Source organism: Ambystoma mexicanum, chromosome 1p, assembly GCF_040938575.1.
Source record: "Ambystoma mexicanum isolate Mex_15411 chromosome 1p, UKY_AmexF1_1, whole genome shotgun sequence".
NCBI classification, from domain to species: Eukaryota; Metazoa; Chordata; class Amphibia; order Caudata; family Ambystomatidae; genus Ambystoma; species Ambystoma mexicanum.
In genome coordinates this window covers 1345971399-1345997968 of record NC_090921.1, presented here as the reverse complement: position 1 = coordinate 1345997968, position 26570 = coordinate 1345971399, and the positions used below count along the sequence as shown (strand labels likewise).

Genomic DNA, 26570 nt, shown 5'->3' with positions numbered 1-26570 from the left:
ATCGGGTGACTCGGCATAGGGGTAACATAGCTAACACTAACAAGGGGAGTAATTAACTGAAGTCATCAGGTTCCTGTGCAGCCAAGGGTCCAATATGGGCAAAATCTATCACTGATATTATTAACAAACATGTAGCAACGTAAACCACCCGTCCCCCCCACACCCCTGAATTCTGAGTAAACCCAGGCTTGGTAGTAATAGGATTGCTCCCAAACTAAGAGGTAATGCTTTCTATGAGGTGGATTGACATTCTTGTCCTTCCCCGTCCAATTTCTCTGTCCCCAGTGGTGCTCCCCAGAACTTGATAGAGATCTGGTAGACCCTGAATGGACTGCATTAATATCTTTGTATGAGATCATATGCCGCCAGGAAACTTGGGCTGTGGTTGCTATTGAAATCCTGGGGTTTAGAACATTAAATTCCTCAGCCAAAAAGGGGCCTAGAGGAAGGACGGTGGGGGGGGGGGGAATGGAGAGGGGAGGGGGAAGGGGAGAGAAGTGGGGGGGGAAGGAAAGGGGGGAGAGAGGAGTGGGGGGCTGTTGACGTTAGTGGCAGTGGATGGGAATGCAAGATGAGCAGGGAAACTACATCGGAATTGCAAATCATTAGTTGCACCAATTCTGAGAAGCTTACTCTGCTCATCTTTAATGTTTAGAATAGGCCATACGGGACTAACCCATTGGCGACTCAGACTCTGATCTGCGACACAGTTAGTAACTGGGAACCAAAGCTGCTGAGAGTAGGTCATATTATTGTTGGGAAGATTTTAATCTCCAGTTGGTACCCCTCCAGAAGCTTGAGGGGCTGTGGGACGACGGGAAGTCGCTTGGGAAATTCCCTCTCCGGAGGTCAGTTATCCCACGCAGACCCATACGTATGCTTTGGATTTAGCCCGGTTACTATACGGGTTGGACCTGAGGGCATGTAATGGAAGGCGTGCGTAGGATAGACCTGGATGTTCTTCCAGGATGAGTTACATCTGGACTGAGATGAGTGACTGGGAGGAAGTGGAGAAGTTTGGTATGCTGGTGTACCTAGCTAGTGATTGGGCTGATATGGTCTGGCAAAATACAGATGATTAAACAACCCAGTGTACCAATTAGAATAGTTGGGCATGCCACACGTACTGTTGAGTGGGACACATTTTTGACAACAGGCTTAAAGCCCCCACTCTATCCGTCTACCCTGCCCTCTATCGAAAATATTTGCCAATCCAATTGTGCGGTCAGGGAAACCTTAGCCGAATACGACCAACTAACCTCAAAGCTCAATCCATGGTTTTCTAGGTTAAAGGCCGCTTTCAAGCGGAAGCCCCTGAAGATTTCTCCTTTGTTTGATTCTGAATGTCGATAAGCCAAGGAGAAATTATAGTCAAATAAAAGATGTTTTACATCACTTGAGGAAGTTGTGAAATCCAAGAAGCTTGAATTCCTTAAGGGTAAAAGAAATGAACTTAGAAGAGCTGCTATCTCCAATAACAGCTAGGCCTTTTGGTCTTTGGTTTCAGAGCAGAAAGGCTCTAATGATAACGAACTCCATTGCATGATAACCGAGGAAGAATGGTTCCTCCACTTTCGTGGGCTATATGGTGTAGTGGTGTCCTCCGAACGTCCCCATGGAGATGGTCTAGTGGGTATAGTGGTTAAGCCGGTGATCGGCAGCAGTTTACCCATTAGTATCACTTTGCCCGCAATGAGGAGTGTTTTGCTGAGCACAAAGGGCTAAAAGGCCCCGATAAAGTACTGATTGATCTTTGGAAAGATGAACCAGATATTTGGGTGCCGGTACTAACTAGGTTTTTCCAATCAATGGTCAACCTTAATAAGGTCCCTGCTTCTTGGCGCTGTGCCGAGATTGTACCCATATATAAGAAGGGGGGGTGCGATCGACCAAGTAACTATAGGCCCATTTCACTTCTCGATGCATATGGGGAATTCTTTGCCAAGGTTATTCTCCAGCAACTGCAGGAGTGTGTCGAATCTAAGGTTCTTATCTCCCACCTTCAAGCTGGGTTTCAGCAGGGGATGAGTACTGTGGACCAGTATTTTTGTCTCCATGTGATTCTGCAGAAATACTGTGTTTTAAAAAAGATGAGAGTTTACGCACCATTCATTGACCTCCAGACCGTCTTTGACAGTGTCCCTAGGGACCTGCTCTAGCAGGTTCTGTTGAAGCAGGGGGTCCCATATCATCTGGTGATAGTAATTATTGAACTATATTCCTGTAACACTGCTGTGGTGACATGGGGTTCAGCCATTCAGCCAGCGAGACCACGAGTCAGTTTCCAGTCAACAGAGGCGTGCGGCAAGACTGTGTCCTTGCCCCACTACGGTTTACTCTCTTCATCAATGAGATTATTCTGGCCCTGTTGGCCGACTGCCAGGGCGTAAACCTGGATCCACCAAAACTAGGCATGGATGTGTTACCAGCTCTACTTTTTGCAGATGATTCAGTTTTGTTGGCTTTATCTCCAATAGGTATCAAACGAAGCTTGGGAGTGTTTTGTTTCCAAGTGCTTCCATCTGTGCCTAATTTTGAACAGGAGTAATAACAAGGTCATGATGTTTCGGCCAAGGAGGTCAGTGGCTACAAGATTGGGGCTGGAAGTAGAAGGGACAGTTTTGGAACAAGTCACATACTAGGATTACCTCGGGGTAAGGTTTTCTGATAACGAAAACTGGGCAAGTCAATTAACCAAATCACAGACCAATTTGGAAAAGAACAGTGGTGGCCTAAGGAGGTTTTTTGTTTCCCACAGTGAGCAGGCTGTTTTACCTGCCCTTGAGATTTATACCATTCAGGTCACTTCGGCTTTGTTGTACAGAGCAGAGATATGGGGATGTTCCAACTGCTAAGGTCTGGGGTTGGCTGAAAACACATTTCCAAAGAAGCTCCTAAGACTACCGTAAAGTACCCAGAGAATCCCACTAATCATGGAATGTGGCTTGGTTCCTATAACTTGTCAACTAATGTGGAAACCTGTCCTTTATTGGGTCATGTTATGGAGCTCCTCAGAACTTGATAAATATCGGGAAGCTCTTACTGATTTGCTTAACTATCCGGGTGGTCATTCCCTTCCTTGGCTGTGCCATGTAAAGAGACTTGCAGTGGCAGGCCTGGAAGATCTTTGGAACAACCCTGGAATAGCTAGTTAACTTGTGTTTAAGATTGAGAGTTGAATAGGATCCTCTCTTCTCGAAACCTATTTTAGAAGGAGAGATTTATTGCATGTAGTTCCAGAAGTACCAGGATACTGTCTGCAGGTTTCTTTGTCACTCTTACAAAGAGTCAGACTTGTCTTTCAGTAGAGGTGGGCGAGCCTGGCAAGCCCAGGCTGGACCGGGCTCCAGCGGGGCCTCCAGGCCGACCCTCCTTTCAGGCCGATATCCCCGAATGCCACAGGCCCCACCATGCCTGCCCAGTATGCAGCGCAAAAAAAAAAGTATTTTTTTCCATTTTTTCATATTTCACCAAAATGGAAAGAAATGGTGAAATATGCGAAAAAAAATAAACGCGACCATGTTGGCGGCTCGGGATGCCGAGACGGCACCAGGGCCGCATTTATTTTTTTCACATTTGACAATTTCTTTCCATTTTCCCTGCGCCGCGCGGGCAAAGTGGAAAGAAATGCCCATATATGAAAAAAACTCAACGCGGCCCTGATGGTGGCTCACCAGGACCGCGTTTCTTTTTTTTTTTCCTTTTTCTGGTGGAGCCAGGGATTTCATGCGCTCGTCCCGTGGTGGGCTCCTAGACCCAGGTCCGACACCCAGGCTTGGCCCTGGTTCGGCCATACCAATGAAATCCCTGGCTCACCCCTGCTCTACTTTTCAGATGTACAATTCGGCACATTTGGATGTACTTTACAACTGGGTCCTACTGAAAAATGCTCTGCCGATACATTTAAATTGAAACATGCACATATTTTGCATTCTCTGGTGTTCGAAGGGGAGCGTAAGCACACTCAGTCACCCTCGTCAATATTCAGGACATTTGAAAAGAAGGCTATTTTGGGTAAGAAATGTTAACATGTTTATCCACAAATGTTGGATTATCACGCCTCAAAATGTGCACGCGTCACTTGCCACTGGCTAGTGATAACTGATTCTTGGCGAGTAAGAAATGGGGCCTCATTGCGAGGTTGGAGGTAACCATGGCGCTATTAGCGCCATGGCTGCCTCCGAAACCTTACCGACTCCGCCATGGTGAATGGAGCTATTACCGGCCCGTTTAAAGGTTGGCGGGACCGGTAATTCCCCATTCACCAGGGCCCTTCCCCATTCCTATTTGTGCCCCCATAGGGCTCAAGGGAATGGGGAAGGCGCTAATAATGGTACTGCAAATTGTGGTACCGTTATTAGCTCCTGAGTCCCTTTGCGGTTCCCGTCCTTAACGCCTGGAAAAACCAGGCGTTAAGGGAGGACCCGCAAAGGGAACTCGTAGTAGGGCGGTAAGGGATTACCGGCACCGGTGCCCTTACCAGTGCCGGTAATCCCTTACCGCCCACCTCGTAATGAGGCCCATGGTGTCTTGTGTGTACGTGGAGAACTGAGGGAGCGAGTGACCTTTTCGGGTCCGGCTAGTAGCTTGTAACTTGAAATGTTTATCCCTTTTGTACTTACATTTGTTGCTACTTCCAAACTCACAGTTAAACGGTGCATTGGGTTGCCCCTCTTGGAATCTGAATACATAATGTGCAGGCTACCTACATATCTCTGCAGTGGCACGCAAACTCCGTCAACTTTCTTCCCATGATTGACATTTGCCTCTAGCAGGCTACACTCATAATTTTGCAGTAGCTGTTCAAGCCACAGAGCCTTTTGCGAGCTTATTTTAGATCATTCCATACAGTTTCGCTAGGGCTTTGCAGTTTATTTTTTAACAAGTTCTACACTGCTTTTTAAACCGCGTTTTCTTGAGCTTTTAAACTATCTGCAGCATTTGCAGCCATTCAATGACTACCACGGGCTCAACCTCAGTTGTGAGCCCGTGGTAATCATTGAATGGCTGCAAATGACCTGTGAGCTCGCCCGTTAGAAGACCAGTTCATAGATGCCCCTGAAAGGCCTCTTACCAGAAAGGGGAATACGTTTCAACTCCCCATTGAAAGGTACTGATCCAAAATGTACTGTGCAATTAGCACATATTGAAAGACAGAACAGAAGTTCTAGGTGCAATTTTTTAGAATGTATGTTTAATATACCTAGCCCACGGACTGATAATCATGCACTGTTTGGCCTTGTGGTTCTAAACCTCCAGGCACCAACCTTTTCTGCCTATAGTGGCCAAGAGGCCAGCCTCTTTGGTTAGAGACAGAGGTTTTGCTTGATTAGGATGACCATGGTTTTGCAAGACATTTCGTCTACACCCTGTTAACGTGAAACACCAAACAGTTTTGGCTTTCCACATAAGTTGGCCAAAAGAATGCCACAGACATGAGATGAGAGAGAGTTGAGAAGCAGAAGATTTGGTTGGCATGTGTGACAGAATGCCACCTTTGAGGGTTAAATGAAAAAGCACACTTTTTGATTTTTAGAAACAAATGATGCAGGTAATTTGGTTTCTGAACGGGAGGTTTGCTAATGAGACCCACTATTTTTCTAATGCTACATGCCAAAAGGAAAGTGGACTCATGGGCCCCGGCTGTGACCATATCCTGAAATCTCCAGCATCTGCCTTGCATTGCAGCATGGCAGGTTCCAATGTCACATCTGCTGGAACACAAAGTTCCAACAAGCAGAGCTGGCTTTTTAATCACCTGCAACTCAGATTTAAAACATAAAAACTGGGTACTTTAGTCAGCCTGGTGGGACGTAAATATAAGCAATGACGGATTATGCATGGTGGCTGGGATCACACCAACTATAGAGCCACAGTATTTGTAGGTCATGTGGTTTTCAGGCTGGTGAGCAGTGCTTTGGTCATGACAGGGCTGGCGTGTTATAAGCGGTCGAGCTTGGGTGTCTCTACAACAACCATGTGGGACCCTGCCCGAGTAAACTGTTCTTTTGATCCCTTCGTGGAAGGTGGCACCTTCCTTTAGGGCACAGGAACTCTCCCTGGGAAAGAGTGCTTCAAGCAGATTCCTGGCATAAATCACTCTCACACCAAGGAGCCAATCACTGGAGTCCTTTTTTTAAATAGACAGAGGTAGCAAGGGGGATGGAAGACTGGTCTAGGCCAAAATAGAGGCTCCCTAGGCTTCCTGCCCTCTCCCCACTTCTTGCAGACAAAGCATTCTGGGTATGACAGTGGACAGAGGACAGGTTTAGGCCAAAATACGAACTCCATCATTTTGAATTCTGCTTGGGATCCCTATGCTTCCTGCCGTCTGCCTACGTCTTGCAGGCAAAGCACTCTGGGTATGACATCAGACGGCACAGGGCACTTGATACAGTAGCCTGTATTGGACCGCCAACACAAGGCTTGCTTTGGATCAATCCGCTGTAGCAATCTGCTTTCATAAAGTAAGGAAATCTTACCCTTAGTAGATTCTTTTTGGGACACTCAGAAGAAAGACTCACTGGAACTCTGCTGGGAACACAGTCTATCCCAAAATCCTCTGCCGTAGAGATGAAGTCAGAAGGCTCTAAGGCAGAGACGACACATTTCAAGGGTACATTTGGAGAGGAAAGCTTGCTTGATCATGCCTGCTGCAACTCAGATACTGGCATCCACAGCCCTGCTCACTAGAGGCTGCAGGAATAAAGGGGTCACCTGGTCCCTGGTGATCATGGATTGGGTATCCCCAGCACCCAAAAGTCAAGGAGCAGCTCTAGATCATCCAGTTTCAGAGCTTCAATCAGTTTTCAAGCAGGCTTGACCGCTTTGAGACACTTTTAGCTGCCGCGAGAAAGAGGAGCTGTTTTTGACATTAGCCAATTTCCGATCTGCTGTCAAGGAACCGACTTGACCTATTGCCTGCCTGCTCTCCAGCACCTTTGAGTCATTCGCCGCCTGAAGCACCACATATCCCCTTGGACCTCCTCGAGAAGACTCAACGCATTCAGATGTTAGCTCGACCCATTGCTTGCTTACGCCTCACCAGATTGAGCCGATTACCGGTGCGGGGACAGCACCGAACCATTGGAATGCTTTGAACCAACCCAGCCTACCTTGATACCTGCAATCTACTAGGAGCATAGATTCAAAATACCCCCATGCCAACTCCACCCAGTAAAAGCACAGCTGACAAGGTTGATCTCAAAGACAAAAAAAATTAATAAAAAAGGTATTTGAAGAGACCATGGTCCGCCTTAAACGACCTTAGTGACTTAAGCCCCTCTTATTTGCATTTTAAGACCTATCCTTGAACAATGACATTGCTGCTGAAATCTTTTGACTGAACACACCTGCAAATCGTCCGAATGCGGTCTTTATTCTCAAAGTCTGCATTCTCTTTGTTTCCTTTACGTGGTGGGTCTTTAGTGTTGTTAATTATTTGTGTGCATTGTTAGTGTATTAAAGGGTCCTATTTTTCTAGAACCTTTGTTGGATATGCTTTTATTTTTGGTACCACAGTACTGTTGTATGGTTTGCAACTGTATCAGCTCGTGCTGCTCCTGAAGTGTGTAGCCTGTCATCAACCCACTTTACCAAAAGAGGAAAAGGAGCTATGCCCCTCCCCCACACCCGCAGGCTATGCCAGTTTCACCTTTTTGATTGAAATCACTGCTGGTCTAGTAGTAGTGTGGAGCTGAGGAGGGTAAGTCACTACCCATCCTTGTACTCCTGCAGAGCATTTCTCATTTTGTCACGGCATGGCAGCAACCAATGCTATTGAAACACATTGGCTGCAATCGAGATGGTTATTTTTTTGTACCCACTCACTCCACATGCTTTTCCTGCCAGGATGTTTCAGTGCAGGTATGAGTAAACAAAATAAAATGGCAGAGACCTGTAATTTATGGACTGTGAGTGAAAGTCCCAGTCTCTCGTCGTATTCTCTCTTCCTAAGTGTAGCCTCTCATTTCAGACTGCTATTAATGGTTATCACAATTGTACATTCTTCTACGTGTAATGTATTAACGGTCTAGAGTCATTTTGTCCCAATTTGCTGCAAAGGATCAGTACTTTTTACATAATTAGGGACTGATTTACATTGGTTGAAATGTTTTTCCAATAAACATACAACTTCTGTTGAGTCAAATGTTGTGAGTTACTCCGGGGTAGGAGCTCTTCGAGTCTGCAGGCCCTTTAACAATCATACAGCTGTGGATATTGTGAGTCAGGGAGGAAGCGCACTCGAGAGTGCTTTGCTAGTTTCAGTATTAGGATAGAAGTACATGGCAGGTCAAGATGGAGGTCTGTTTAGAACTCGGGGGGGGGGGGTGGAGGGAGTCATGGAAATTGGATACCATTGCATGATATGTGAAGTCCACAAAGATCTTGGCCCTCTTAGCACCCCCAGCCTATAAATGACGTATTGGTCCGGTTCCGAAAATCACCCCGAAACCCAAGGGTGACACTTGGCACAAAATGACATCCCCAAATGCTTGCTAATAGTCTGCACCCACTTGTCTCACCAACCTGTTCGCCTGCTACCAATCCTGACTTGGCTCTTTCGACCCTGTAGGTCACCCAGACTGTACAGGTCTATCTAAACCATTACCGCTCCACTGGGCCTGCTGGCTATACCTAAACAATCACCCCCGGGTCACTTAGGAGTTTGCCAACCCCTTTCTTCTATGCCACTACATTTTGGTGACTCCCAGCCGAGAAGTTGTTCTTCTGAAACCTCCTCGTTGTGAACTTCAGTCTTACCCTTCACACAACTAATCTTTACCTTCTCATTGGCTCGCCACGGCAAGAGCCGTACAAAAGAATAGAGAGGAAAATGGTCATAAAAAAAAATACCAAAAAGGGTTCTGAAAAACACAAGAGCATTTCAAGCCTGCAATTGAGAGATCCTAGTTGATTCTAAGTTTTTTTTAAGCTGCAGATTCTATGCATTATCCCCATGGCTTATGGGCAATGGAGAGCTTAAAAAAAAAAAACATTTAAAAAAGGTCCCATTTGTAACATTCCTCTCTGGAATTTTCCAACTGGATCGACTTTTAGGGACCACTGGGAATGCATTGAAGCCCATGGGAGTACTGCGCATTAAAAGTATTACATAATAATTAGCAGCACAAAATAAATTTGCCACATCACTGGGCCCGCCAGGGCATGCACCTTTCCATAGGCGTAATGTGTTAGGTAGGGCTTTAAGTGTGGCGGGGCTAACCTGATAAAACACAGTCACAGAGTTGCACAAACTGCAGATTCCTCTGGGGACCCATGAGAGGAAGTTGCAGTTTGCGCGCAACATTGTGGCCTGCACTTCTGTCAGTCACAGCTTCAAGAGGAGGAGGTGGGGGGTGTATATATCCACAACCACGGCTAGGTAAGTGACTTCCAGCTGTCTGCCACTGATTTTGCTGTTGCAGTTTCAACTGGTAGAGGCAAAATTTCTCTCTTAAGCGTTTTCCTCGACCAGCTGAAAATGGAACATACATATATCTCCGGTTTTTATTTTTAATTAGGTTTTACTGTTCCTGTAATTTTATTGTAAAACGGAAATATTCTGGAACGGTTTCTTTTTAAACTAAAAAGTTTAGGAAGAAGTTGAAACTTGCACTGCACTGAATGTGCCCTTAAAACAGCAGGGGGTTCTATTGCGCGGGGGAGAGGGTGTGCCTGGGTGATGGGGTTTGTAGAGAGTGGAGACAGTAGTAGGGAACTTTGTTCCACTACTTATTTTCGTACACTTCGACCACTACCTGAGCGTTATTTTAAACTGTGTGTTCTCTCCCCTTTTTTGTGGGACTGTCTAGCGAGGAAACCGGTTTCTTTTTCCGCAACCATCAAGCTTTGAAGTATTTCATTTACGCGATTCTCGAACAATCGTCACCATTGTTTTATCGGTCTTTCGAGGGATAGGCCACAAACGTGCTCGTTTGTATGGCACGCGACGGCCATACCAGTTGAAGAAGACAGCCCCACCCCAGCGTGCGCTTTAATAGCATGTGTATGAGAATTAAACAAGGTCATCCCTGACACAGAACAAATACACACAGGCACATTATAAACATCACCACTCAAGGCCAAAGTATTTAAAGCACCAGCTCAGCTATTAATTGAATGTTAGCTACACTTGTTTTCGTGCAGCTGTTCTGAAAATATGTAATGATGCATGGTGCTGCCTTTTTTAAAAATAATAATAATAATAATAATAAAGCTTTCCGAGCGTTTAGGCAGCCAATATCAGCCCGTCAACAACATCGAGTTAATTTAACTGGGTCATGAAGTTTCCTTATTATAAAAGGATCACATTTAATTTCAGAATAAAAAGGAACGTTTTTTTTGCTTAAGGATCTTCGTAAACTAAATTATTCCGGCTGGTATGCTTTCTCTTGCTTCTTGCTATTTTGTCAGGTGTTAGATGTCTGCGTTGTGAATGAAATGACAGCTTCGAGTAGTGGCTATGGATTCATACATCAGGAGGCCTATTACAGATATTTCGCCATTTTCTATTTGGCAATAGGCTAGGTCGTTTTTCGCACTGCAGTCAAGAAAAAGACGAAAATCAAATGCCCATTGTTAACACATTTGATGAGGTGCGTGTGTGTGTAAAATCATGGTTTTCGTATACAGTATTTCATGACAAATCACATCCCCTTCTAAGTGGTTTAAAAATAGACAACAGGCGTAATTGTCCAATATAATGTTCTTACATTTAACAACCTTGGAAGAAGGAAAGGTTTAGTCAGCCCTGCCGAAATTGAAGCTTTTGACTGCAGGTTGCACACAGATGATTTGTACCAAGTAGACTGTTACGACATGCAGTTAGTTATGTCGGCCAGACCACCCCTGTGCAGTTTTACATTTTCTTCTTTGGGCCCCGTGCATGACGTCTTAGACCACGCCTATCATGCAAGCCACGACCCCAAATGAGCCCACTCAATTTCTTACCCCACTTAAAGCACTGGTTATAAGTATTCCTATACTTCACCACAACCCAGTGGTTTTAGAAGGCATCAGTATATTTTGGGGGGTGGTGGTGGTATGAATGTTGCGTACGACCTGCACACAAACACCAGGTGCACAGTCAGGGTGACACTCGCAGTGCCAAATAAAACAGAGGAGAGTAGCATTGTGCACTGCATTAAAATGAAGTTAAACCAGAATATTACAAAACAGGTGGACATTATGTGGTTTTATCCAAAATCCTCGCCCTCTCCAATTCGTCATCTACCCTTTAATCCAATGTACACATTTAATGAATTTCTAAAGCGAAAACGGAGGTAGAGTGTACTTTGTTTCCAAAGCATATATTTACTCCATTGGAGTGAAACATTGTTTTTGAGAGTGCCTTTCAAATTCCATTGGAGTGAAACATTGTTTTTGAGAGTGTCTTTCAAATTCTGTTTTAAATTACTATAGGGCCCACCACAAAGTGAAATTAGTATTAAATAAGCAATTCCAAACAAAAGTGAGGTACCAACTACCTACCCTCCCTGCAGATAAACACACTCTGCTGGTATCTTCTTGCACCAACTCTGCATTGACATCAAACTGTGCTGCATCTGGCCTGCCAGTGTTATTGGTAAGAAGTATTCTGAGACTGTATTGCTTAATTAAACCTGTAAATGGGTTTCAGGTGTAATGAAAACGTCTTAACCAACAGTGCCTTCAGCCACTTGATTTATTATAAGCAAAATGGATGTCCTGGCATCAGTTTCAACTTGGTCAAACACTACTAGCTCGAGGATATCCGAGGAAGACGGTGCAACATGTCCATAAAAGGGCACAGATCATACAACTTGAGGTTACCTTGCAACAACATGAACAGAACAGGGCTTTTGGAAATATAATCACAGCGGTTCTAAGTAATTCTCCCTTTGTGAACCAACTGAAAAAGGAAATTAATCGTCCATGTTTCGCTATTAAAAGACGGAAGAATCGCTGTGACTTTCTAGTGCATAGCCATAAGACTGCACCACATCAAGGAGTACCTACATAGACCACCCTATGGTCTCTAACGCACACCATGGGCCTGCACCATGTGGTACATGCTCAGTATGCCCATAGACAACCTGTAGCCAATCAATAGAGATCGGCTGGAGGACGTCGTTGGTGCAAAACGCATTCACCAATCGAAAAACCCAAAATGTGATTTACTTGATCACATGTCCATGTGGCCTAAGCTATGTTGGCATGAAAGCAAGAAAAAAAATATCAAAGTTAGGATTGGAGAACATAAGTCATGCATCCACCAGAAGAATATCAGGCCCACCGTTCATGCACTTCCTAGAAAATTCTCACTCTGAAAAGGATTTCAAATGGACTATTATTGAGCAAATCAAACTACCAGCGCGAGGGGGCCATCTGCATCGTTTACTCATGCTGAGAGAACAGAATTGGATATTTAAACTGAAGACAGACACCAAAGGCCTTAATGAAGAGATCCCATGGCAACAACACCTGTCCATTTTATAGACCAGGTGTGCCATAAGTAAGATTCCTCTCTCTGGCAATACATACGGAGTCACACATCTGCTGCCTGTACACAGGTAAGCAACGTGACATTTTCACAAACAGGATGCCTTTCACTATGGGATAAGGTTCAGTGATCAAGAGCCTTTGCAAGATGGTGCTGCTATAGTCAACGACATCTAGCCACAGGCACGTGCATACTATGAGCAGTAGTTTTGCAGCTGCATCAGTGGTTCATGGTCAGTCACAAAAATCAATATAGTTAGGGGTTTCAGTCCTTGATGGAGAGGCCGGAGGGCGTATAGATAGCGCCGCATGCCCAGCAGATACAGAACCATTGCGTGGCATTTTTCGCTTTATTGAAGTAGCAGGCAATGCAACGCCTTAGGTGTGTGTTTTCACACAGGACGCGTTTCGCGCACAGAACCGAGAAAATATGGCATTTAATAACTAATTTGAAGACATAACATGCAATATCATTATCGAGCGAGACTGAGCCTTACACTCGGTCTGAATAGCGCATGCGATAAGGAATACGATAGGTAGCTTCTACGAGATCGCGTGACCATTAGCAGGTACATTTTTCATGTTTGGCAGCAGCCTCGCATCACAGAAACGGAGCCAAGTCTGTACGAGTACACGCCAGCACAGGAACGTCGTGTCGTAACAGTTCTTGAATTTGGTGTAATCACAGACAAAGCCGTGTATATGATATAACGTGACTGACAATGCTCCGCGGTTAGCATATATACGGCCCTATTGTTAGATGCCAAATCACATTAAAAGCATAGGAAGCGACACATGCGTGCATATGTACTATATTAAAAGCTGCCCATTTCCATAGTCAGCTTTATAATATGGACCCTTTGGTTCCCATTAACTCTAGGCTATGAAGAGGGGCCAAACATCAGCAAGAGATGATGCTGCCCTGCTAGAAATGAACTAAATCACTTGACGGCACCTAGTAAAACGCTGAAATGGTGAGGCTTTTAAATACGTGGCAATGCAAGTCAAGCTCTCTTGTGATTTAGCAGCTACTGTGCATCTTTGTGTAAGCCCTTCATAAGTTGTTTTGTCTCTAACAGAGTGTGTGCCTTCCACAGCATGAAGCCGATTTGCTGTGGAGTTTTTTGTTCTAGCAATTGAACAAGATGCAAAGGGGGGGGGGGGCATCATTTCACATTGAGCCATCCTGACGAAGGTGGTATAATATATTTCTTCCCACCTAAACCTGGTGACGACAAACACATGTGTGAAGTATACATACACACCAGGTAAACTGTGGTTTTAGAATAGTTCCAAGTGAAGGCTACTCCTCACTTTTTCCTTTGCCAATTCATTAATGGTTGGGCCACCTCCAGTCTTAAGAAACCTCGCCTCAAGTATGCTAACTTTAGCATAGACAATTTCCAGAATCCAGTCGCCTCCTAGGTAAAGATTCTAGGAGTTTACCTAGATTCCTCACTTTCCCCCGACACGTCAACGCCATCGCAACATCAGCAGTCTACCCGACAAAGCTCATTAATGCGGCTAGACCATTCTTAGCACCTGCCGACTGCCTCACCATTGCACAAGCTATCATTGGAGCTAGACTTGAATACTGCAATGCCCCCTTTGCTGGCACGTCTTCACACAAAATTCGCAAACTACAAGTGATCCAGAACAATGCCACCCAGGTGGCTCTGAACATCCCTAAAAGAGAGCATATTTCTGAAGTAAGAAGGAATGCCCATTGGCTGCCAATCAAGGAAAGGATTATCTTTAAAACACTTTCAATCACACACCGCTGCCTTTCGTATTCGGCCCCACTGTACCGTGCCCAAAGATTTGTTAACACCCAGTCCTCTAGTCCCCATCTTACTTGATCTCTTTTCACCCTTGACAGAGTCAACCATGCCATACTGCTCAACAGTCGCCCTGATAACCTGGGTATCACCGACCGGGGCCTGGCTTGGCTGACTTCTTTCCTCTCTGATCGACCCTCCCAGGTCCAACTTAGGTCCTTCCTCTCCTCCATCTCTACCTGTGGTGTTCCCCAGGGGTCTAACCTATCTCCCTGGCTGTTCAACCAATACCTGGCGCTCTGCCCCAACTTTCAGTGCTATGTGGATGACAACTCATTTTCAGGCTCCCTTGTACCACTTCTCCTTTGCTCATCTCTGACTCTGTTATCCAGGAGTGGTGTGCCGCCAGTGATCTCTGTCTTAATGCCAGTAAGACAGAGATTCTCCTCATCGGCACACCTGTTCCCTCCTTTTCCATCACTCTCTAGCCAGCCTCTCTGGGCCCTCTTCCTGCTGCCACCTGTGGGGCTAAAAACCTTGGGGTCTTCTTCGACTCCACACTCTCCTTCTCTCCTCACATCTCTGACGTCTCTAAGAAGTCACACTACCAGCTGCACCTCCTCAGGAGGTATTCTTCCTTTCCTCTCATTCCCTAAGAAGCTCAATGTCTCCAGAACTCTGGCTCTCTCTAGACTGGACTACTGCAACAGCCTCTTTCTAAATCTCCGCCCTCTGCAACTCATCCAGAACAGGACTGTAAGACTTGTACTTGGCCTCAAGACCAGGGATCATATCTCTCAAGGACTGAAATCTCTGCATTGGCTCCCGGTGGCTGCGAGGATTAAGTTCAAACCCCTTTGCATTGTCCAACAAGGCCTTCTGGGGCTGGGGTCATCAATACCTTCAACTCTCTCTTCCTAAATATCTTCCTTCTCGAGCTGTTCGCTCATCCGCCTCCAACTCCCTCGGGGTCAGTCGCTTCTCCATGCAACGAGTTGGTGGTAGATCTCTTTCTTCAGATGGGGCCTCCCTCTGGAATATCCTCCCGGCTTCCCTGAAACTTAAGGAGAACCATCTCCGGTTACGGAAGCACCACAAAACCTTCCTCTTTGCTTCTGCTTTCTCTCCTCCTCTCCCCTGCTGAGCTCCTGGCTGAACCTGCACTGGTCACCTGGCTATCCTCTGATCTCGGACCCATGTCCCCTCCCCCCGGTTGCACCCCTGCACTGCCTCCCTGGCATCCCCCGCACTTGGGGACTGTTTTTCTGCATCTCTAAACCCCCCTACCAGCACTTGACACAGATGTCTGCACTCACCCTTGCACTTGCCACCAGCTGGCCACACGTTCACTTATTACTTTATTCTATTTAGTTTACTGCCGTTCCCATGTATTGCACTGCCCCTTCCCGCTTTCCCCACACTTTTCCCTTCCCCTGCACTTGAGCGATCTTAATGTCACCTGGCCTAGTAAGATCGTTGTCTCCGTCTTCACTCCGTTCCCCCTCCCTTGCCTTGTCGTGCCTTGAAACACTTGTGAATAGGCACGTTATAAATGCCATATTATATCAGAAGAGCCTACGCTGACAGACTGGTCCTACCTAAATCCAAGCGAGCTAGAAGTGGAGGTGCCAGTTTACCATCACTAGCCACGCTTCAATGGAACTACTTCTCTCCGACCTGAAGGCAGAACAATCGTACTGGGCCTTCAGAAAAGAATTCAAAACTTGGTTCTTTACCTAGGGCCTTGGTCACTAAGTTATCTGCTATATGCTCCATTCCCTCCCTCCGTTCCATTATGGAAGAGTATCTGGTTGTAACAGCGCCTCAAAGCCTCCGGGTTTTGAGCACACTTAATAAATGTAAAATAAATAAATACAAATAAACTAAACGACTAAGATAAATACCGATAGGACAAACAAGGTATAAACACAGTGGAACAGGATGAAACAGCAGCCTCCTTCTGTGTTTGCAGTACGCTTTAAAGTTGGTGTGCTTATACGGTGGATAAACAGTCAAGAATAAAGTAGATTGTGAAAAGTTATTACAACCAAGTCCTATACGAGTGGCTGGTTCTCACAAACCAGGTAGTATAGATAGAGACATCTATCTCTCTCTCTCTATATATATATATATATATATATATATATATATATATATATATATATATATATATATATATATATATATTCCTCCCCTAGATCGGCGGCCCATCACCACTTGCTAGGGTTAGCACACTCCCACAGAAGGGATACCCTTTCTTCCACAGAAGGGATACCCTTTCTTCAGTGTTTACTCATCAGTTTCCTGCAGCAAATCCTGTTATTAACAGTGACAAACCCAAGTGCTTTGGCTTGGCTATCGGTACTAGGCATTTGCCAGACAATGCCATCATATGCCCAGGTACTCGCACAATTTACCAGCAGTGTGCATCTTCTGGCCAATTAGTATAATTACCACAATGCCTAGAAGTATTAAAGTAGATTGGGATCCGATGCCAAAAAGGTAATCTTCAAGTATTATCAAATTTCCTTAGCACACAACTCTTCCCCGCATAACAGTGCATGTCTAGTTGAAACCCAAGGAACAGGCAGGCTCTTAATGGCCAATAGCTGCCCATTGCCATACGTCTCCGATTTTATTAATCAGGTGTGGGCCAGTCTACCTTTGGAGATGATCACCAAATCTGTAATTTGGAGAGAGGATACCACTACTAACTAATTCTTTACCACGCTAGGCATTGGTGCAGTGCTGGACATGCCCATTTGCAAAACAGACACTCGTTACTACAGAACAATGGGAGCCGCGTACGTTCTGAACTTTAAAAGTTTCCATATCAGGTGGCTGTATACCCATCCTCGTATTTATGAACAACTTCACTGTTTTAGTGACTAGAGGCAGCCCTTCAGATAAACGGCACAGTGGTCTTTTTCACCATCTAAAATTAGGCAAATACTCACAACTATAAAGACAGGGAGTAATGATAAGCATGTTTCGGCCCCTTATTTCCATCTGCACTGCTAAAAAATGTGTCAAGATAATATGTATCGGCAACGCATACCACAGAGAGGAACTTTACTATGGTGTAATCTGATCTGATGAGGTCCTAGAAGATTTTTAAAAAAATCAAAATAAATCGTTTATGGTCCTTGCTAGGAACAAAGTATTTTCTACAATAAAAATACCTATGTTATTAAGATTAAAATTCCACAGTCGACAACTACTTTTGTACTTGTTTAAAAAAAAAAAATGTTCTACAAACATCCAAAGTAAGGAGGAAGATACTCACACCTCAAAATCTTACCTGGATCCCTGTTACAGGTATACCCCAAAAGAGAAAACCCAAAAATAAATAAATCAACGGAACACTGTCCCGACCAGCTGCGTTTGGCGATGTAACGTACTAGAGTTTGGATATTACTAATGAAAGTGAACATATTTGGGGTGGCTAAAGGTATATATCCTTTCTAGAACAAACCGAAGTATGCTTGAGCTGATGGTTTATTGCACATAGGACTCCTGATTCAGTGCAAAAGCGCTAGCCTAGTAATAAGGGCCAATTACCATGTTGCTGGACCTGGGGTACTGTTAGATTCTGTGGCTATAAAAAAGCATATGATGGAAGTTTAGGAAAGGTTCTGCCTTGAAGTCATGGTACGTAAGGCAGAAGCGGGTATCCCACAAGCAGCAGCAAGCATGGTACTATTATGGGCCCCCATCAGCCACCGTGTGGTTTAATCAACTGAGGTAAACTAATCACAATACTGTGGCAGCTCATTTGTAAGCGGCCTTATACATTTTTACTGAGTGGAAAGGGGTGCGTATATGCAGTTAAATGTCACAGGAAATATAAGAATGTCATGAAATAAATAAAATATAAACCAGAAAAAGCAAGTACAGTGAGTTTCACTTCCCTGCGGAATCTCCCCAAACTTAAGTACAACACACATTTACTACAGGCAATTGGATGCCATTCATAGTAAGGGTGCTTTCTATCATCAACATGTTCTGGCAAAACAGTCTAATCAAAAGTGGATGACACAAACCAAACATTTGAAAAAAGGTGCGTTTGTATATCTTTAACATGTTTTTCAACTGACAATTAGTGAATTTAACAAGCGTTATGAACTTGGAGAACGACGTTAGGCACAGCAGCAGATTAGATCCGACAGGTCCAGCTGTAGATCTGTAGTTGAAGACTGTCTTACAAGAGGAGTGTTCAGCCTATGAAGCTGCACCTGCAACGTACATGTCTCTACAAGTGACGCTATGCATGCCAACGTTTTTTAAAAATAGTTGAATACATTGCGATAAAAGGTTTAATGGATAGGGAGTTAAAAAAATATCACAGGCCAATGCTGTTCCTTCCTTTTGCAAAACCAAACCATTAAATTCTACTTACATCCCAGCTCTGTTTCGCTCTTACACTACAGATGCTACAACTATTATAGCGATTGCCAATTTACATACGTATCTTGGAACAATCATTAAATAGTAATTAAAAAAATACAAAATATCCACACACACTCTGCACACTTATTCATCCTCCAAGACTGGTTACACTATCTGATTAAACCACTTGGAGAAGAAACTAAAAACTTTAACAGCTCTGGCACGCAGAGCTGCTCAGTAACATAACTCCTCACAACCTGCCCAATGTCAGCCTTCACTGCAAATCCTCAGGATGACATGGGAGGAGTGGGTCATCATAGGATGGCATCTGGTCAAGACAACGCAATATACAAAGTAGGGCGTTGTACAAGAGTCTAACTTGCTGGTTGAGGCAATGATCTATTGGTCAATATAGAATCACCTTCTCCCCAAGAGATTCGAGGACTGTCCATACCAGATATAACATGATGCACCTCTTCCATCCCACCACACGGGAACATCTGTTTAGTCCTCAACTAGTACATTGCATACAGTTCTGCGCTTGACCCAGATACTTTTGCTCCTTTTGCCACCAGAGCCGACAGAGGAAAGCCATCAGTGCTGGTTTAATTAAATGTATTAGTGTGTTTCTGAGGAGTGTCCCTAAACCCAGAAGCCTTCACTATCATGAGTTACTTGCTCAATGTTTGGTCCCCCATTAACATGGATGTAGGAAGGAAGAGTGGTAAATTGATTCCATTAACATTTTGCTAATGTGCTAAAGATCACTTTATTGCTTAATACAAAAGGTTCCACTTCAAAACAGAGATAGATGTTTCACGCATGACACATCAGAACGTGCCTCACAGCTTTAGTGCAAACTGTCAAAAGAAATCCATGGATGCCAATGTAGTGACAAAACAATATCATCATCACTGTGTTTTACAGGACTTAGACATTGTACAATTGGGTAGGAATGAGGTTCTATGGGTATTCCCTAAACAAAACAAAAAATAAGGCACATCAAGACAACCCCAAAAAAACAAAAACGAAATCTAACTATATTCAATAAAGAAACAGTTGCACCCATAAAAGCAATGATATGGTCCTTGAAATGCCTTAGGCTGCGGGAGGAAGGGCAGTGTTCACCGGAAAGGTATGTCCCACGCTGCCTCTTCACTTCTCCCCAAATAGCTTCTTCCTCCTATCATTCTCAAGGCCAAAGTCTCTTTCAAACACTTTCACCTATTACCCTACCATGGGTAGGGTTGAAGGTTTACAACTATTTCTAGGCCGCAGACCACTCCCATTTTCCATGTATAAGTCCACACCAGTATGAAGATCTTCAGTATGCATACTGGGCTTTGAAAAGGCAGATAAAAAGATACAAGCATTACAAAAGTTGTTCAAGTAACGTTCAGAATTTGAACCTCCTGCTTCCACAATCAACAACTTAACCACCATTACAGGACATATCTTCTGACAGATGAACCATCAAGCCAAGGCCCCCGTCCGAATAGTTGGACTATTCTATTTTCTCAGAGTGTGATTGGGTTTATCAACTCCATATTCTGCAGCGTGTAAGTGAAGGTGTGTCATTGTTAATGACCTTGCAGATAACTTTTATAGAATTTTCAAACAATGTCTGACAAAATAAGTTTCTTGAAGATCATGTGTACATCTATCAAATGTCCTTTTCTTAATCAAAGTATTAGTTTGATAATCTCAGCTCTGAGGGAAGAAAAGAAGGTCCTCCTTACCTCTTCTACACGCTTGCGAAATTGCCGCTCTCGTTCAAACTGGTTGAGAAGCTGCCGCTTTTCCTCTTCCACCAGATCCAGCTGCTCCTCACGCTCCCGGGCTTGAGCGCAGGCTGCCTCCATGCTCTCCAGCACAGACACCAGCAGGGGCATCAGGCCAGTAACAGCGGCCTGCCCGTATGCAGAAATCAGCTTCTCCAGCTCAGAATATATGCTACCCGCCAGAGCAGTCACCATATCGTCGTACACATCCAAGGACCGGTCGTCCCCAGAGTCCTCGCCAAAGATCTCCTCAATGTTCTCCATGGCTGGCCGGACAAGAAGAGAGGAGCGTTCCATGTGGGCTTCACTTCACTCTACGTTCAAACCTGGAGAAATACCTTAAAACCTCCTGTCAGTGCGGACTAGTCTCGATACTGGATTTAATGGGCTGACAAAAATAGTTCGTCCTCTGTATGCCTTATATCCTTTCCTTTCCCTTTTCCGCAAGTTGTCAGAAAAATTGCAAACATTTGACACAGATTTCCCACAAAGAAAAATCGAGATGAATTCACAACCAAGTGACTTGCTGAAAGTTAAGAATTGACTTATTAACATTAATAAAAGAAATAGTCTACTAAAAATAAAACGTCCAGTGTAATGACCACTCAGTCTTAACGCCGATGATCACCTGCCTGGGTTAAATCTGTAGCCCTTGGGGCAACTAGGCAGTCACATTCCATATACGCCAAGTAAGAGTTGGTGACAAGGGTCTTCTTTGCTTCTCCTCCCTGATCGATAGTAACATCCATGTTCTGCGCACGTCAAGTTGACACATGCGAATGGCGATTTCTTCACAATACCAGAAAGTGTGACAAAGCTACATTTCCTAAGTGTTCTCTTTCAAGAAGGGATCCGCGGGTGCAAGCCTGAAAATGACAGGCGCAAGCGTAAAGCAGCAAATAGCAAAATCTCTGGCGAGAACATTCATTTCCGACTGGGTAGTGTCTAGTTCCCATCCGAGAAACGGACCTTAGTAACGCCCCAACTCCTTCGCGTCACGTGGGCTGCGCGGTGTGAGTGTTTGGAAAGTCACGTGCCTCAGGTTGCGTACTTCGTCGTCAACGTGGCGTCTTTACAAGGCGCGGCACGAGCGGGGAGGAGGCGCAGCCTCGTGGCTGAGAGGTTAAGGTCGAATTTTTTAATGTTAAAACATTTTTTTACTCTAAGGTCCGAGTTTAAAACAGGGTCATCGCCGAGAATTCGTTATGTGCAAAAGGGTGTCTTTTGGGCGCAGTGGGGCTGAGCACGGACATTCCTCTGTTGCCAGGTCAATTTCCAGTATACCAGTTTACAGTCATTAATATGCTTAGTTATTATTGTGTTTTCTCGTGGGGAGGTTTTTTTGTCCTGCCTGCTGGGCATGGGTATTTTGGGCATTTGTTATGTGCAACTGAGAGGGGAGATTTGTTTTGTGCAGTGGGACACAGTTCATACATGCCAACATTCTGATGCACCTAGGAGGGAGATTTCACGAGAGAATTTGGGATAAATTAATTTCCCCATAGGCATGCATTGGGGCTAGAATTATTTTAGGCGGGCGAACGTGAAAAATAGCAATATTTTTCAGTTCAAAATCGGGAGTCTCCCGCCTAAATCGGGAGGGTTGGCATGTCTGATACTTGACTATCCTGTGCAGGGGGACACATTTGGGTATGAATTTGTAGCATAACACTTTACAGATAAGTGGATTGTTATTTTTGGGATCATTTTCTCGTGTGGAGGGTAGGGTGAGCAGATATTAATAATATAAACAACTTGGAAGGCCACAAACATAAAAGGACTACCAAGGCAGACACCTCAAAACAAACCATTGCTCAGTATTTCTAGGACTGGACTGCTTTTCTCCATATAAAATGTGCAGATTTATAATGTAAGTACGTCATTAATAAAGGAGCTTTAACTGTATTTATTTTATGTATTTGAATTTGTATAGCTCACTACAGCCCAAAGGCATCGAGGTGGTGTTGCATGATATTGTCTTGTTTACAAAAAAGAATACTTGGTTCATGGTAGTTGCTCAAGGGTTACATAGAGCATTAGTTGTCTTTACACTACATTTCTTCTGATGAGGAGTACAGTCAAGAAACAAATACATTACAGATTTCAGATCCAACCTTGGAGTAGACCAAATAAGGGATGCTATGTATACAAATAAAATCGTCTCAATCGCTTTGCGAAAGGCTGAGTGTGAGTCAATCCTCCTAATGCGAGGTGGAAGGGTATTCAAGTGGGTTGCGGCCATGGTGGGGAAGTTTGTGCCTCCAGCTCAAACTCTCAGAGTCTTGGGAATGGCAATTCTGTTTGTGTAGGCCGCTCTGATGGGTCTGGCTGATAGAGGTTTAGCAATTCTCTGTGCCAGGTAGAGAGGAGCGAGATTGTGGAAGCATTTATGAGTGTGAGCAAATGTTTTAAAGATGATCCTTTCTTTGACGGGAAGCCAGTGGACCTGTTTCCTGGTCTCAGAGATAGGCTCCCTTTTAGAGATACCTGTTGCGGCCCTAAGAGCATTGTTTTATTCTATTTGGAGCTTAGAAATATTTTTTCCAGAGGTCCCTGCAAAGAGGGCATTACAATAGTCCAAACAGGAACCTATTATTGCTCTTGCAATGGTGAGACAGTCCTGTTTTGAGAGGAAGGGTCTTGCTGCATTGAGCAATTTGTAATGGTATGCAGAGGTACAAGCAATGGCATAAGCAGTGGCATTGACCTGTCTGTCCATAGTAAGGTTGGAGTCCAGAAATACACCCAAGGTATTAACAACCTGGGAAACCTTGATTGGTGTGTTATCAATCAGGAAGGAACTGTATTGTTTGTACAGTCTTCCGATACTGGCCGGGGATCCAATAAGCAGAAGTTCGGTTTTCTCAGTATTGAGGCAAAGACAATTTTCTGTCATCCAGGTTTGGATAGTTGAGTAAATGGAGTTGAGGGTGTTCATGTTGGACTTGTAATCACCAATAAGAGGGGATAAGCACCTGCGTATCATCCGCATTAGTTTATGAGATGCCCAGAGCATCCAGAATGCTGAACAATGGGCTTGTGAAAAGGTTATATAAGGTAGGCGAGTGTCACGCCTCCGCCAGCCCGCAAGTCCTACCGGCGTCTTTGGAATGCTTGGCGCTGGCGCCGCCATTAGAAGGTTCCGTATCAGCCTTCTTGCTTCCTGGTTAGCGGTCTAGTCTTTTTGCTCTGTCTTGTTTTCCTATTTAGCCCCGCCTTCGCTTCCGGATCAGCGCGTTGCAACTTTGCCTTTCGGTTTGTTGCTGTGCTCCGCTCCGCTCTCTGCTGCCCTGTTACCGCTTGCTTTTCCCCCGGGACTGAGCCCTCCTCGCTCTTCCCCGCTCTATGTGTACTCTGCTGCTGCATTCCTTTTCTGCTCGCTCCTCCGTCGCCTCCCTCCTCTCTCCCCAGTGTTCCTGGGACTTCTTCTTACCTTTTCTTCTCTCCCGTCTCCCTCTTCTCTCCATTTCCTGGTTCAATGTCTTCGCTACAGTATTCCTGCTCCTCGGGCCGCGCTGCATTGTGCAAGTCCGGGCGCCTACCTTACAGCTTGTTTCCTCCACTCTGCTGATCCGCATTCGCCCGTCTGCTACACTCTCCAGGCTCCCTCGTCTCCAGCGACCTATCAGCTGCATCCACGCCTCTCGGGTCACTCCGTCCTGGAACACCTTGCCACTCCATCCATCCCATTGACCATCAGAACCAGAACAAATCCTGCCTACTGGTATTTCGCTGCTACAGATCCTCTAGAAGAGGGTTTTTTTAAGCTGTTGCTTTTTTTCCTCTTCTTGTGGTCTCTGTGGAGGAGGGGTCCCCAGCTTCTCTGTTTATCAGGGAATCAGGGTGGCTTCCTACCGCGGAAGACCATTTCTCTTCACAAATTAGAAGAAAACCAAAAAAAGACACGTCAACGCGGAATCTCCTCTGAAGAAACCAGTGAGGAGGAAAGGGATGTGGACTTGGACATAACTGATATACAGCCGGCTACAGCTGAGTTTGACAGTTTGCAACACCAAAAAGACCAAATCATGGCATCTCCGGAACAGGTCCAGGAAATCCTTTCGAAAACAGAAGAGAGCAGGGAAACTCTATACTCTGGACCAGAGTATTATTGTACCACAGAAATCCAAAAAGATCCGGCCTGCAGGACGTGACGAAGCCGTCCTTCGGTAACAGGCTGGCTGCTAATGTTTACAGCTTCCTGATTTTCTACACCAGCGTGTCCCGCTTCTGTTAACCCAGGCCTGCCAAGCTAACTAATGTCCTTTGCCCGTACCCTGGGCCCAGCAGGTCCTTCCATCAGAGTCTACTATTATGGGCATCACTAAGCACAGCTTTGCTGTTCTGACAGCCTATGGACAGCCCTAGCTTACTGCACAGCGTTTTCTCCAGCATATACACCTTGTTCATTTATCGTGCCAGTGCCTGGCTCATTATGTGAGTCTTCTGTACCATACCTCCTGATGAAGACGTTGTACAATAGACATACCACGTCGAAACCGGTTGAGTTTTGCCTCCAAGGGATGTGATCTACACTACATGTTCATCTCTAGATCTGCCCTTGAGATAGATTGTTTTAATAACTTTTTCTAATGTGTGTTTTTCTACTTTCATAAAATCAAAAAAAATTATTAAAATCATCAAATGGGAGGTGAGGATTTTGCTCGCTCCCCAGTATGAATTAACTTTGTCATTTTTTAGCTAGTGTTGTTTGGATGATTGTCACATTGAATGTTGTATGGGTTGAATGCTGCACTATGAATGGGTTGTGTGATGGACTAATTTTTAGCCATCTTTTATATGTACCTCCATTGTTGTGATATGAAATAACATGTTCTTTAAAGCACTGTGTCATTAATTGATCATTTTTCAAATGCCTGTATCATGACTAAATAAAATTGATACAATTTGTAAGCAACACAGTTTTGTTCTCTGGACAATCTTTCCGGATCCCAGGAACTCCTTTCCGCAGTTCACAACTTGACTCAAGAATTACAGGCTGTCAAGGCTGTGAACACTGCCCTTAGAAAGAGGGTTGATCGCTATGAACAGTCCTGCAGCGATTTACCCCCCATGTTGCTGTTTTGTGGCAAATACGATGGGTCTCCCCATAAATTCAAGGAAATCATGGAGGCATGCATAATCCACTTCACATTTAGACCCCAGACATATGCTACGGATCCGGCCCGCATAGGGTTTCTGGTCTCTAACTGAACTGGAAATGCTTTATCCTGGGAAGCCCCTCTTGTGACTAGTGCTAGTCCATTGCTGCAGGATTACTCCGGATTCACAGCCCAGTTTAAAGCGGCTTTCGAAAGACAGGAGACGGCTGTGGTCGCCAGTGAGCAACTCCTGGACATTCGTCAAGGTAATTCTGATTTGCTGTCCTATATTTCATGCTTCAAAAGGGTGGCTGCTGACGCAGGTTGGCAAGAAAACGCACAATTCACAATTTTTCATCGGGGACTAAGAGAGGACCTGAAGGACAAACTAGCAAGGGTTCCTAGGCCAGCTACACTTAGTGACCTTTGGTCCACAGTCCTCCAGTTGGACTTTTGCCTATCTGAAAGGCGTTCGGAGCGCCGAAAGAACCAGGGATTTCCTGTTCCACTGGAACCTAGCATGTCCACCTCCACTCCTACCTGTCAAAGTAAGGAAGAACCTATGCAAATTGGGACAACCAGAGGACCACTTTCTCCGGAAGAACGTAAACGGCGTAGGGACAACAATCTGTGCATGTATTGTGGGTCGAATCAACATACCTTGAGGGATTGCCCTGATGTACCTCCCCGACGGTCGGGAAACGCCACCCCTCGGAACTAGTAGGGACAAGTTACCAAGGGGGTTTCCCAAGTCCCTATGTGTCTCTGTCTATCTCTCCAACCAACACCACCGAGGATAACCGGCTCATGGTAATAGCGGCCCAGTTGTGTCTCCCACGACAGACCTGTGAGGTGTTGGCCCTTCTGGACTGTGGGGCCGCAGGGTGCTTTATGGACATTGTGTGGGCAGACAAGACCGGCATCGGTAGGCTGGAAAAAGCGGAAGACCAAAAGGTGGAGGGGGTCGACGGAAAGCTGCTGAGTTCTGGTCTCATCACCCATACCACTTCCTCGCTGGTAATGAAGATTCGCCACCA

General features: G+C 45.0%; 1 protein-coding gene across 1 annotated transcript in view; it reads right to left on the bottom strand.

Annotated features, from left to right (window-relative positions):
* The window catches only part of LOC138454181 (C-Jun-amino-terminal kinase-interacting protein 4-like), a 993589-nt gene extending 972213 nt beyond the window's left edge, over positions 1–21376 (bottom strand). The window contains exon 1 of the mRNA XM_069607022.1: positions 20390–21376. Coding sequence (XP_069463123.1) covers positions 20390–20728 — 339 coding nt within the window. The 5' untranslated portion in view covers positions 20729–21376. The remainder of the gene's footprint in view (positions 1–20389) is intronic.
* Between the last annotated feature and the right edge of the window lie 5194 nt (positions 21377–26570).